Source organism: Notechis scutatus, chromosome Z (assembly GCF_049901735.1).
Source record: "Notechis scutatus isolate UNSWTSFEM ecotype Mainland chromosome Z, rNotScu1.2, whole genome shotgun sequence".
Classification (NCBI taxonomy): Eukaryota; Metazoa; Chordata; class Lepidosauria; order Squamata; family Elapidae; genus Notechis; species Notechis scutatus.
In genome coordinates this window covers 4,815,947-4,831,000 of record NC_142025.1, presented here as the reverse complement: position 1 = coordinate 4,831,000, position 15,054 = coordinate 4,815,947, and the positions used below count along the sequence as shown (strand labels likewise).

The 15,054-nt window shown below is 39.6% G+C and overlaps 1 protein-coding gene across 2 annotated transcripts in view; it reads left to right on the top strand.

The window, feature by feature from the left end:
* The window catches only part of PLCD1 (phospholipase C delta 1), an 80,523-nt gene that overhangs the window by 16,853 nt on the left and 48,616 nt on the right, over positions 1-15,054 (top strand). Inside the window, exons 1-2 of one of the 2 annotated variants that reach the window (XM_087946965.1) lie at positions 571-927; positions 14,537-14,701. In XM_087946965.1, coding sequence (XP_087803091.1) covers positions 828-927; positions 14,537-14,701 — 265 coding nt within the window. In that variant the 5' untranslated portion in view covers positions 571-827. Of the gene's footprint in view, positions 1-570; positions 928-14,536; positions 14,702-15,054 lie in introns of those variants that run through there. The other variant, XM_087946966.1, reaches the window with a different exon arrangement.

Genomic DNA, 15,054 nt, shown 5'->3' with positions numbered 1-15,054 from the left:
CTGAGAGTTGAAGTCCACCGATGCTGGCATGGGAATTCCGGGAGTTGAGGTCTACTGATGCTGCCTAAGGAATTCTGGGAGGTAAAGTCCAACCATGCTGATTGGGAATTCTGGGAGTTGAAGTCCATTCATCTTAAAGAGGCCAAAGTTGAGAAACATTGCAAGAATTACAGATCTGTATTCCTGTTGACATCTACCATCCGATTAACTCTCATATTGAGGTTTTCGTTCTCAATTGCCATTAAATTCCTCCCCTTCTGATTATTATATGTTGCATTTTATGGTTATCAACATAGCCTCGTTAATTTTCCGTTCTGTTCTTTCACTTTTCTTAGTCCTACCTGCCTGACAAAGTTGTGATGAGAAAATTCAGAGGAAGGGAGCTATATTGCTAGGGGCTTGCTATTAAGAAAAAAGTATCCCATAATAGCCTTCTTTTCCTCCTTCAGGAAAGAAGGGAAATAAATACAGTCAATCAATGTCACCATCCTGGCTGAACCCTGGGGAAAAAAACCTCAGCTAGCCTCCCAGAGACTTAAAATCCACCCTGCCCACTTCTCTTTCCTTGTTGTGTCACGTGGAAGCTAATTCAGTTTTAATTGCTTTTGAACTTCAGCCATCCCTTGATTATGCAACCAGTGCCTTTAGCCTCTTCCACCTCCCTCCTCCTCCCTCCTCCTTCTGCACTCCTCTATAGTCGTGTTCTCGTTTCGGTTGCCAGTTGCTTTTTCATCCAGCGCTCCCACAAAAAGGACTTGGAGGCTTCGCGAAGCCCTCAAGGGAATACCTGATGTACATCGGAATCCAGGTATCTCCCCTGGAGCACAATGCAATGCGTCAGGAAACAGCCCAAACTCAGCAAAGCCCAAGAAATTCTGCTCCAAGAAGAGAGTCGGAAAGTAGCTGCTCTGAATGGACAAAGGCTAGGTAAGACTTGCCAACCTCAGCAGGTTGAGGGCGGTGGCTGGTTTCCATGTCTCAGGTTCACCTTTAAGTCAACAAACCTCAAGTCAGATTTTAATCCTGTAAAGATTATTTTCCTTCCTTCAAGGTGATCCTTGGGATTTGGGACCCATCATCTGTAAAAAGAAATCATTGTGGCTGTGGTTATTGTTGGTCAGGAAGAGCCCAGAGGAACACTGGGTCACCTGAATGTTCCTGAGAGTGGGCTGCAGTGTTTGTTTGACTTCATGCAGTGTCCAGATAGTTGTTGTGATTATGGCTGCATTGAATGAAGAATTGTTCTGATATCATTATTGCCTGAAACGGAGACAGGAAATCTCAGTTTCCTTTGTGTGGAGGGTGAGGGAAACAGAGGGGGTAGTTGAGGATTGTTGTGAATCTAATTGCTTTGGTTGTTTTTGTGTTTTCTAGTCTTATTTGTGGTGATATTTACAAAAAACAAGGCAAAAAGATTCATGTGCTGCAGATTTTGCAACCTTCGCTATCAAAATCTGTGCATAATCTTGGTTTATAAGAAGTCATGTTGGGAGGATATGAAACTAAATATTTCTTCCACCTGAGCTGAGAATTTCAAGTTTGTGTAGTTTTTTTGACAGTTATGCAGATGGCAGTTATCTTTTTCTGGAATACATACATACACGCACACACACACACACACACACACATACGGAGTTTATAGTGGACTATAGAAGGAACAGATCAGACATCCAGCCCTTGCTTGTCAATGGAGACCGAGTGGAGCAAGTGGCCAGTTTTAAGTTTCTGGGTGTTACCCTAAAAGAGGACCTGACCTGGGGTGGCCACATTGCAGCCCTGGTCAAAAGGGCCCAGCAGAGATTATACTACCTGAGATTTCTCAGAAAACAACAACTGAATGGAAAACTGCTGGTGACCTTCTACCGCTGCACCAGAGAGAGTATGTTAACTTACTGCACCTGTGTCTGGTTTGCCAATTGCACAGAGGCAGATAGGAAAGCACTCCAGAGGGTTAATGTCATTGCCCAGAGGATCATTGGTTGCCCTCTCCCCTCTTTGGAAGAGCTTTATAGCTCCCGCTGCCTTAAGAAAGTTCAAAACATTCTCAAAAGATTCATCTCATCCTGGGAACCCTTTTTTTGAACTATTACCATCTGGCAGATGGTACAGGCATAATAAAAACAAGGAGAAATAGGCTGAAAAACAGCTTCTATCCCAGGGCAGTAGCTCTTTTGATTTCTACTGTATAGTGCAGTGTTGGTGCCGTGTCGGGAGTTTTCGGTTCAGTGTGTGGAGGGTGAAGGATGTGTGTTTCTGGTTATTTTCATGGTCATGGTCATGATGTACACTGAAGATGGTGTTTGATTTCGTTGTACGAGGTGCAAGGACAATAAAGAAAACTAAACTAAAATATAGAATTACAGTCTAGTAGTTCATACCCTTGGGATTTTTCCCATCCAAATACTAAATCAGGCCTGATTCTTCTTAGCTTTTGGGGATCAACAATATTAACTATGTGTTAAATTACAGAAAAATCTTGGGGCTGTGACTTTTTGTTAAAATGGGATTTTTTTGGCTTCATTTGAGACAGAACTTTTGATTTTATTTAAGGAGCTTATTACAATCCTGTTTTTTAACTGGAGCCCTGAGAAAAGCAGACTCTTTTCTTAAGTGCCCAAAAGAAACATTTTCACCCAGTGGCTCCCAAATAAAGCTCCCAATAACGTATGGTCCAAAGGTCAGTGGATGGGGATAACGGGAATTGTAGTCAAGCAATCTGGAAAGCAAGATGTCAGTGCTGTTGACTGGATGGGAAGTTAAAACAATTTCAAAGTTTGCTGAGAAAACAGGACTAATTCTTGAATTAGTGATTTCTTAGTGGTCCTGGAAAGAATCTGAAATATGCTTGGGTAGAACAATGCTGGCCTGGTTCCTGATTTATCCTAGATTAGGGCCGTATTCTGTGTGCACACAACATATTCCGCTAAAGTTTGCTTAATTGTGCTTTATAGAATAAGCCATAATTGGCTGGATTTTCTAGCTGCTAAAAACCATGATTTATAAATCCAAAAGGTTGGTATAGTGAATGCCAGCTTGGGGTCTGCCTAGCTGCAGATAAAGGAACAAAGTTTCATAATCTTGGCAACTTTAAGATGTGGACATCAACACTCAGAATTTCCTATATGCATGGATTTCAACACCCAGAATTCACCTAACATGCATGGACTTAACATGCTGGCTGGGGAATTCTGGGAATTAAAATCTACCTGTCTTAAAATGGCTAAGATTGCAACATATGGTTGTACTTTCTTGCATCTACTTTTCATTATTGGAATCTGAAGATGTTGCCTTTTGCCGGTTGCTTAAAAAAAAGTCCATTCTAGGAACCACTCTGCCAATGTAGCTAATGAAGGACAACATCTAAGGGCATCTGTAAGAAGAACACAAGATGACGCACATAGTGATGATGTCACCAGCACACTTGCATCAGATGTTGCAACACAAGTACTGTACATAATTAGGACATTTGCATAAATTATCATGGTGAGCTTAGAGGCATGTTGATGTCACTGTGTTTTGCTACGGATGTTATTGCAATGCTGGGAATTTATAGTTGGCCCTGGGCGTGCTGAGTAGTTGCCTATTCTTGGCCCATGATCACATAGGTGGATCCAATCTCTAAAAAGACACTGACCTGATGTCTTTTTAAAGTCAACTTTTCTAGATCCTATCAATCCTCTAGTTCTTTACTCCTGACAGATATGTTTTCTGGGCCAAAAATTTGTGTGAAAAATGGCAGGTCTCTTCTAGACAAGGTAGACTTGAATTAACATGGCTGTCTTACAGAATAACAGTACAGAATAAGAGAATTAAAAGGTTGGAAGGAACCTTGGGGTTCTTCTAGTCCAACGGCCAACTCAGGCAGGAAACCCTATACTATTTTAGACAAATGGCTGTCCCATCTCTTCTTAAAAACCTCTGTGATGGAGCACCCACAACTTCTGTTTTATGTAGTGTATATTGGAGGTGGTGACCCTTTGAGAGTTGTATGCAATGAAATGTATGCCGATTAGTGTACATTCAAAGTGACAATCAAGTTATTCTAAGTTCTGGAAGCAAGTCATTCCACTGATTTATTGTTCTCACTATCAGGAAATGGCAGGACAAGAAGTAATGGGTAAAAACTAATCAAGGAGAGAGGCAACTTAGAACTAAGGAGAAATTCTCTGACAGTTAGAGCAATTAATCAGTGGAGCGGCTTGCCTCCAGAAGTTGTGAATGCTCCAACAACACTGGAAGTTTTTAAAAAGATATTGGATAACCATTTGTCTGAAGTGGTGTAGGGTTTCTGCCTAAGCAGGGGGTTGGACTAGAAGACCTCCAAGGTCCCTTCCAACTCTGTTATTCTATTCTAAATTACTCCTTAATTCCAGGTTGCTTTTCTCCTTCATTAGTTTCCATCCATTGTTCCTGTCTTGCATTCTGGGGGTTTGGAGAACAGGTTGATCCCCCCTTCTCCTTTAGGCCAATCCCTTAGATATTGGGCACTGCTATCATGTCATCCCTTGTCCTTCTTTTCCAATCTGGCTTTCAGTTGGGTTTGTGGATTGGAACATGCTCCAAGAAAATGGACTTCTAGGTCACCTGAAGGAGATCTCCAAATATGTGGTCCTACTCTCCCTTGACAGTTCAATTCCGGAAACAGAATCTATGCAAAGACAGGTTCTTAACATAGGAATCCACTAGAAGCCACAATTGTATTCTGTGTTGCACAATCCCACCACACAAATGATACCAATGGTGTAATCTGCACCAATTGTGTCATGATCATACAGTTGTCACACCTTTGAGATTATCCAGTTTAGGAAATCCACTTTCCGAGAACTCTACTTTAGAATAGAAACTTGCAACACTGAATATTATTATTTTTTTGCTCTTCTCTTCCTCTTTTTTTTTTTAAACAAATTTTATTAGTTTTTAAAGACAAACAAAACATAAACCTTGTAAACATTAAACCTCTTTCCCTTATAAATTTTTACAAGGCAGATAATACAATATTTTATACAGTGTAATTTTAATATATCCCATTTCTACTTAAATATCTTTTAACACTCTCATTTCTTCTCTTTAAATTTAATCATCCTATTCATATTTCCCTCTGTCTTGTTTACAATTATTCTCCTCCTGCTTTCCTCCAAGGTTTTATTGAATCACGTAGACATACACACACAAAACACATAAAGTAAAACTTCTTTTTCAAAAAAGTAGCTTGGCCCCGGATTACCTCTCTTTGTATGGACTTCAATTAAATTCATATTCATCTTATATGCCATTACCTATCTTAATTACCATTCTGTATCTTCTTTATAACTTCTCCCCGCTTTCCACTCTTCTTAATTCTATTTTGTTTATTATCTTAATTTAAATCATTATATTTCTATCCTTTGTCCATTGTTTTCCAATTGTCTATTTATCTCATTCCCCATAATAAAATAAAAGAATTTCTCCTGAAATCACAAATCAAAGTATGATGCCTTTCCATCGCACCTCTAAATTAACATTTAAGGTAACTCCAAGTTCCCTATCTGATTCTGCTTAGTACATACTACTTACAAAAAAGAAAATAGTAAATCCATAACATAATTATATATATAATTAAACATTAAATCTCATAACATTCCAATTATCTATTTTAAAAACAAATATTACAATAATATATTCATACTAACATCCACACAATAGTCAATTAAAATCTATATTTAAACTAAGTATTTTAAACCTTCCTTTTAATATTTTATTAAATCTTAAATTCTACCATTATTAAACCTTTAATATTTTAGTCTTTACTCAAGTCTTATAAAATTATAATTTTCTATTTCTAATACAAATACAACAATACTATCTTATGTACCTTGCAGAATCCTTTTAAAACAAAATTATATTACCCTTTATCCCTAAAAAACCATTTCTTTTTCACATCTTGTTTCATACCCTCATGGCCTTTTCCCCCCTTCTTCCTCCCTGTCTTATCCCATCTGGTCTTTTTACCCCCCTTAACTTCCCCTCTCTGTTGTATTTCTCTTTCCTTTTGCTTTCTAGCCTTATATTGATTTTGCATCTTATTTTTCTCTTTCTTAGCTATTTTTTTAAGTCTTATATCCTTCTTTTTTCCTCTCTTTCTCCTTCCTTTCTTAAGCAACTCTGTGGGTTTGTTAAAGATGGCTTCTTCTTCCTCTTCTTCTTCCATCAGTTGTATTTGCTGATAAGTAGCAAGCGCCATTTCTAAAAAGCAAAAAATTTCTCCCACATCGTCTTTCTTTATTTTGCCATATTCCTCTCTCAGTTCATCAGCAGATAAAGTCATTGTAAATCCTCTTCTTCTTCTTCTTCTTAAAACAGCCAAATATATTTCCAAACTTAAAACAATTCCCAAAGTCCCAAAATCACCAAACAATCCAAACAAAGCACAAAGTTCTTCCCTTCTTCCTGGGTTAAAATCAGTTGCAAAGGGAAAAAAAGGCCAGTCTATATTTTAAATTCTTAACTTCCAATCTCTAGAATCTTCCAGGCATCTCCTTCAACAAAATCTTAGTATAAATTTTCCTTTTGTCCTCTCCCTTCCCATTTATAACAAGAAGTTTTGAATTTTTACCTTTTATAGAATAGTAGTATTTTCAGCATTCATTTGTTAGTTCCATGTGGAAGGAGAGTAAACTTTCACTTTGAACACTTTCACTCGCCACTTGCAAATCTCTTCTGGAAACAAAGTATCTTTCGGAAAAAAAACCAAATCTTAGATTTCAGGGTATTAAATGTATCTTCTAGTCCCAGTTCAGCCAAAAAAAACTTTCGCTTCAAAAATTTCTCCTTCTTCCTCCAGCACGATCTTGTCCGGTTGCTGGCTTCTTTGTGGCGGCCATTGCTGACCGCCGCTGGACCGATTTGAGAAAAGGAAGTTGTGCCGGGTGGGGAAGGGGTCTGCGAACACCCCAACCCCCTGTCCGGATCCTCCCTGTCTTCGGTTGCCTCTACGGGGCAACCTTATCCTCCAAACCCGTCTGGGTGGGAGGAACCAAGAACGGCTAGCTCGGCGGGGATCGCAGGGATCGCGAAACCGGCCGCTTCCGAAGCCTGGCAAAACCGGAAGTTTCTCCTCTTCTCTTCCTCTTATATCCCAGGCAGTCAGGGAAGATCTAATCTTGAGTATTCTCTTAATCCTTTCTCACTGTTCTTGTCTGAAAGCATGATTCTCCATGATTTTTTGCTATAAAACCTTTGTCAACTCATAAAATATTTCTATGGTCTTTTTAGAGTTTCCAACAGAAAGGGAGGGCGGAGCAGTGCAGCAGTTTGCAAAACCGAAACTGCATTCCATAAATGTTTTCAAAGATAGTAACTAGGTGACTGGAGTTCAGCAGTGCAAAATTCTAACTGGAGAGCATGATTGATTATTCTTGGCTATGGATGTGTCCCATTGGAGAATATGAATTATGATACGCCCAGGGGTGTGGGGGAAACCAGGGTCAAGGGTGAAATAAATGATGTGTCTCAGAGTCAGCTACACCCAGGCAGTGCTGGCATGTTAACTCCCAATAAATCCTTTCTAAGTTTTGGAAGTTTGGCTCGAGACTCATGATTTAAACAGGGGTAACTGCCAGAATCCTGGCAACCTTCTCAGTAGTTTCTCTGAGGTCACCTCTATTGCTCTCAACAAAAGTGTATATTTGACATCATGTCAGGACATGCATGAAGTCACTTCTTCCTCTTGTTTCCCAGAGTGTTCAATAACATGGGAATGGTCTACTTGGGTTCTACAAAGATCTTGTGGAACTTTCCTCCCAATTGCATCTGTAAACTTGAACATCTGGGGTGATGATGCCCATGTCTGTCTGTCATCATGAGACATTTTCCTGTCCTGTTAGGTGACACAATGGAATGTTTTGAAGAGGTGTTGTGGCTGAATTATTCAACATCTATACCTCCCTTGAGAAATATTATCCAGCATAACCTGTCCCTGACCTGGCTTCTCAAGCCTTACAACCATCAATGCTCTAATTGAGACCATCTACTGTGGTGCTGGTTGTCTTCTCTTTCCTTCCACCTTTCTCAGTATTGCAGACTACTTAAGTGTCAGGGAATTGCGCAGCAGGTGTCCTAATGGAGTCAGAAACCCTGACACGAACTTGTATTTTTGTCTAAATAAATATATTTTACATTAATATTTACAGCAAATAAGACAATTAGGCACATCACACCTTGAGGTAAATCAAGAGGTAAATCACAGAACAGCATACATAGCACACAGAAGAAAAAGGCGGGAAAAAGTGAAACTCCTCCTATACACCCGGCAACCAATCGTAACATAGATTGCCTCACGCAGGAACCCTCACTCTCCAGCCAATCAACTACAGCTGTGTGTTTTGACCCGTTATACACGCTACTGTTCCAGCTCTTAAATTAAATATTTAACAATTTAACAATTAAATTAAATATCTTAATATTAAGGGACCTGGATTTTTGTTAATCGATTATTTATGTTCTATTAAATAATCACCTAGACCTTCTCCAAGCTGATCTGTCCCCAACATGGTCTTCCAATAGTCACTCACAGCCAATCTAACTGAGTACATCCACCTTTCTGTAGATTGTCCTCTGCTGTTTCCTACTCCCAGTTTTATGGATTCCCCCCCCAGTTTTATGGAATTTTTCAAGGAACCTGGGTTTTTCATTGATACACTGATTCATTTATGTTCCATCAATTCAGTTTCAACTCTTAATGACCACATAGATGGTCTTTTTCCAGGATAATCTGACCCCAATTTGGTCTTTGAGATAACAGAATAACAGAGTTGGAAGGGACCTTCTAGTCCAAACCCATGCTCAGGCAGGAGATCCTATACCATTTCAGACAAATTGTTGTCCAATCTCTTCTTGGAAATCTCCAATAATGGAGCATCCACAGCTTCTTGAGATAAGATGTTCCATTGATTAGTTGTTCAGTGAGGAACAATTTATTAGTTTCCAGCTGTTGCTTCTTGTCTTTCCTTTTGGTGCTTTGGAAAATAGTTCGGTTCCTTCATCTTTGTGCCAGCCCCTCAAATATTGGAACACTGTTATCATGTCATAATCCTTTTCCCTCCCACTAAATTAGACATACACAATTCTTGCAACTGTTCTTCATATGCTTTATCCTCCAGTTTCCTAATCATCCTTGTTGCTCTTCTCTGCAGTCTTTCTTGAGTCTCGACATTTTTTTTTATATTGCGGTAACCAGAACTGGATGCAGAATTCCAATTATGGCTTTACTAAGAATTTGTAAAGTGGTACTAAAACTTCATGTGAACTTGATACTATCTATTAATGCAGCTTGGATTGCATTGGCTTTTTTGGCTAATCTTGGTAACTGAGCCTTTAACAGCCACCTGAAATCTAGCTATTATGCAAAACCAGTGGTGGTATTCTACCGGTTCGGACTGGTTCGGCTGAACTGGTAGCTCTGACAATCATCTGTGAGCAAACCAGTTTGCTCCGACTATCAGCTGCTGGGCCCTCCTACCCACCACCGCTCTATACTGACCATTTTCTGTTTTTCAACGTCAGCTGCTTCACGCAGCACAGCAGATTGCTGTGCATCAGTGGTTAAAGAGTGCAGGATTGCAGGAGAAGGTTAGTAGCAAACCCTCTGTGTGCGCACAAAGTGCAACCACGAAACCACGCCCCCAGAACTGGTGGTAAAAATTTTTAAAACCCACCACTGATGCACAACATATTGCTCCATGGACAGCTAGTAGTTTCCAATGGGTCAAGTTTTTGCTAAAACAGAAATGCAAAACTGAGTGATTTCTGGATTACCCCCCCTCATAGAATCCCTAACCCTTATCTCTGAATTTTTCGGCTTTATTGTTTCTTTTAATTTTAGACAACTTTCCCTTTTCTAAATTTCCCTAGTCTTCCTTCTTTCCTTCTAGTATTTCACTCATCTTCTTCCCCCCTTTCCTGTTCTCTTTTTTGAAGTTTCTTCTTGTATAATTTCTTCTTTCGTTTAATCCTGGAAGCGTTTTCTCTTTTATTTATTGACTCTGTCATCAATGTCATAGTTTTAATTCCTTTAGTGTCCTTTGGCAGTATCTCTTGTTCTCCATGTCTATCTGAGCCTCTTTCTTCTTCCTTTAACTCCGCCTCACTGGAATTTCTTTGTTCTTCTGCCACTGCCATTATTTTCTTTCCCAATGTTTCCAATAATCCCTTTCTTTCTTTCAGCATTCTTCTTACAATTTGCAATTCCAACTTAACGTCTTTGCTTATTTCTTCTTTTTTATAATCAGTTAAGTTATTGATATTCAAAGTTTTTTGTTGCAATCCTTGGCAAAAGTCTCCTTTTATCTTTGTTTCTCTTGTTAATTCTTCTGTCTCTTTGTCACAATCAACATCCAACAGTCCCAGGGAATTGCGTTTGTATATCCTCTTAGTAGAATTTCTCTCCCTTTTTAAAGTTTCTGGGGTTCTTATTATTTTATTTGTCTTTTATTTCATAACAGTTATAAGTCCAGTAAATTTCCATCAGATTTTGTAGGGAAAAATTCTTTGACCATTAGATGGCGCTCTGTATCACTTTCCACTTTTCAAAGTTCTTTTCTTTTTTAATTATATTAAACATTAATTTCCAACCATTTCCACAATTAGTTTTCTTAATAATAACCAATTCCAGGAAAGTCCAGCATTTTATCCAATGCCTAATTAATGCCAATTTATATTATTCAAAATTTAGTCTTCAATTTCATTGTAGCTTTTTATACTACAATTTTGTTTGCGTTGTATTTTCCTCTTATTTTCTGTTCGCAGCTGTGATACTCTTACGCGAGGGCTCTTTCTTTCTCCTTCTCGGGGTTGTTAAGAAAAAATCAAATTCTTTTATCTGGTTACACGTCGCTCACCACTTCACCACTCCAGCGCATACTTAGGTCCCAGCAGCTTTCCATCTTCAGGGCAGCCATTTTAGACTGCCGTTTCTCCCTGTCTTCCAGAGGAGTAATACCTAGCTAGGGAGGGGAGAGCTGGTGGTCTCCCCCTCTTCCCCTACCCCTCCAAGGTGGGTCAGATGACTCTGGTCCCGTAGGGACCCTTCCAACAAGGTAAACACGGATCAAAGCCGTGCATGATCGCGGTCTCTGATCCGTCGTCGATGGAAGCGCCACCGGAAGTCAACTTGTTGAGTATTTCTTTTTTTTTTTTCTAAACAAACTTTATTGATTATACATCTAAAATGTCAAACAAACACATACACAACACGCAGAAAGAAAAAGAAAAAAAATGATTAAAAAACTAGCAATTGTTGAGTATTTCAAAGGCCTCCAGGCTAGATTATCACTAGGTCTGCTCTATGGCAAAGATTGCCTGGTGAAAATACAGCTCTGGTTTGGCCACACACGAGGCTAAAACATATGACAGGAACTGGGTATGTCCAGTCTAAGGAAAAGAAGGACTAGGGGCAATACGACAGCAGTGTCCCAATATTTGAGGGGCTCCTACAAAGATAAGGGGGGTCAAACTGTTTTCCAAAGCACCAATAGGCAAGATAAGAAACAATGGTTGGAAACTAACCAAGGAGAGCTAACCTGGAACTAATGAGACGTTTCCTGACCATCAGTGGAACAGCTTGTGGGGGCTCCAACACTGGAGGTTTTCAAGAAGAGATCGGACGTGGAGGTATAGGGTCTCCTGCTTGAGCAGAGGGTTGGACTAGAAGACCTCCGATGTCCCTCTCCACCTCAGACTTTTCCAGCTGATGATCTTGGGGTGCTGGATCTCTCTCAGGCTTCAGGTTGGCACACTTCCATTCCTTTACCTTTGCCAATGCCTCCCTTCCATTCCAGTGCCTCCCTTCCCACTTCCCATTGCTGCTATCTGGTTGTGAGTGGGGTTCGCATAGCGAGCCGACATTAAGGTTACACCAGCAGAACATGGCAAGTCTTGAAAATGCACCTCTCCTCCTTCACCTTTACAGGAGGTCCTCAACTTATAACCATTTGCTTAATGACCGTCTGAAGTTACAACAGCATGAAAAAAGTGCCTTATGATCATTTTTTTTCCACACAACTCTGTTATTCTGTTAAATCACCAGGAATGGCAGTATGGCAGTCCAATATCGATGTGTGTGTGTGTTAAAGTAAGCATGCAGTCCTGAAAAGCTTTAAATGCAATTCATAGCTAAGAGAGCTGCCACCAAATGACACTTTTAATGTCAACAATGAGGAAAAATAATTATATACATACAACAGTAGCAGTACAGTAATGTCAGCTGTATTCAATTAGTTCTACGGTAAAATTAGGTGAATCATACCTTGCTTTGTTCTGACTCTGTCATTCATTTAGTCAAGGTAATTATTATTATTATTATTTTGAGTTGAGCTTGGCATCTTGTGGATGGACATGCACATGATGTTATTTTTCTTGGGAAGAACACAAAAGTTGTTCGCTCCAGGTGGTCCTTTGCAGCAACCCCATGGTCATGTGATCAAAATTCAGGCGCTTGGCAACTGACTCGTATTTTTGACTGTTGCAGTTCCCTGGGGTCATGTGAACGAACACCTTTTGTGACCCACCTGGCAAGCAAAGTCAATGGGGAAGCCAGATTCACGTAACAACTTTGTCACTAATTTAAGAACTGCAGTGATTCACTTAATCCCTGTGGAAAGAAAGGTTACACAATGGGGAAAAATTCACTTAACTGTGTCATTTGGCAACAAAAATGTTAGAATCAATTATGGTCGTAAGTGAAGGACTGCCAATATGGCCTTCCCCTGGAATATTGCATCACCCCCCCCCACTCTTTAACCTACAGCGTTGGGGATTACCTTGTGGTCTCCCTTTCAAATGCTAATAAGTTCCACTCCTTTTTCCCCTACCAGCTCAGTAACTCCTGCCAGGGAAAGAATTAAAAAGGTATCAAGTAAAAGTGGTTCCAAATACCTTCCTAAAGCAGTTGGCTCTAGTTTTCTCCTGTTTTTCACCTTTGATGATGTGGGATTTCCTGGAGGATCAAGTACTAAGCAAGTCTGATCCTTTTCCACATCTACCCCAGCTTGGAAATGCCTCAAATAAGCACGTAGGGTGTTTTCTCTGTAAACTATCTGGGTAGGAATGTCCCCATGTAAATGGGGCTGATGGAAAGCTGAAAGAATTAAAAACAAAACAAAACTCATGTTTTATTTGCGGTTTTCCTTTCATACCATACATACTTTGTGGACAGTGTATTGACTGAATCAATGTCCTTTTTAAACAATGCTAACAATAATAATACAAATAAGTATACGTAATCCTAACCTTCCAACTTCAACAATACCATTCTCTCTTTATAATTCTTTATCATTTTTCTATTAATTCATTAATTAATTCATCAACCACGATTGGCCGAGCCAATCAAGGATTTACGATCCCAATTGGGATCAAAATTTCCACTCTCCTTTGCATATCAGCTTAAAAATAATGTTAGATCGGGTACAAAAGAGACGCGAGACCAGTGTACTTCAAGCTCTTTATTTTATGTTACGATCTGTACAAGATCTTGGAGCCGCGGCAGCCCTTCATATAGGGATTGCTCGCGGCTCGTTGGCCAATGACAGTACTTTGAATCTCCCACGATCGGCTCAGCCAATCGCGGTTGATTCTAAGTAAGCCAATCACAGTTGTTGAGTCGGCCAATCAGAACGCAGTTCGTGCGGACCAATCAGAATTTACCTTTTGGAGTATGTTAATACAGAACAAATAAGATGTAATTTCAGTTTTTCTTGAGGGATTTTGAAGGAAAAAAAATCAGATACAGCAAGGATATGCAATCTGAATAGCATATGTAGTTTTTTTGACTTGGGTAATAAGAATTTAAAATCATAAAAGAAACCACATTCTACCTCTGAAAACAAAAGGCCTGGGACTGACTGCCTTTTGTCTCCTGGCCTCTGTATTTTGTTTTTGTTTGTTTTTTTAAATTACTTTTTTTCGCAAAACATTCAGGTATTAACCTTTGTGACTTAATAAAAACACTGAAAAAGTTTACATTTTATAGCATTATTACAGATTGTATTTAAACTTCAGAAATATTTAAAATGATTGTAACCTGGTATATTTTAAGAAATATTAAAAAAGAAGAAAAAGATTTTTTAAAAAGTTTTCCATTGCTAAGCAAGGCGGTTGTTAAGTGAGCCTTACCTAATTTTATGTTCTTTTTACCATGGGTGTTAAGCAAATTTCTGCATTTGTCAAATGCTCGTTAAGCAAAATAGGTTTCCCCCATTGATTTTTTGCTGGAAGATTTCCAATGACAAATCATGTAACCCCAAGATCACTGCAACCAATATTAATACACGCTGGTTGCCAAGCACCTAAATTTCGAACCCAAGGCCATGGGGATGCTACAATGATCATAGGGGGGGTGAGTGCTGTTTGTAAGTCACTTTTTTTTTAACAGTGATGTTGCAAATTCGAATGGTCATTAAAAGAAATGATTGTAAGTCAAGGACTACCTGTACGGGAGTTAGCATGCCTCGAATGTGGAAAGCAAGACTGGTGTGCTAATTGTCACGTTGTTGCTCCTCCTCAGGTTTACAAGACGACTATGACCTCAAATTCCTGCTGCGGGGAAGTCATCTTTTGAAAGTCAAGTCCACTTCCTGGAGAAGAGAGAGATTTTACAAGCTCCAGGAAGACTGTAAGACCATATGGCAGGAATCCAAGAAGATGCTTCGATCCCCAGAGTCACAGCTTTGTAAGTATCTGGCTATCGCTGTCTGAGCAAACCACCCTATAGTTATCTCAAAGGTGCTTTTTCAAAAGTTAGCCGGACTTTCCTTTCCTTGAGGAAAGAAAAAGAGGTTTTGCTTCTCATCAAAGAAGCTTCATCAGTTCTGCTGGATGGTGGGTGGGGATGCAAGGATTGTATTTCTTTGCAGTCGTCTGGTCATTAGCATGCTCTCCGAGAGCCATTGAGGCCACTTGGGTGTTTATTTGCGCCAGAGGTGGGTATTCAGCAGGTTCTGACCAGTTCTGGAGAACCAGTAGCGGAAATTTTGAGCAGTTCAGAGAACCAGCAAATATCGCCTCTGACTGGCCCAACCCCCA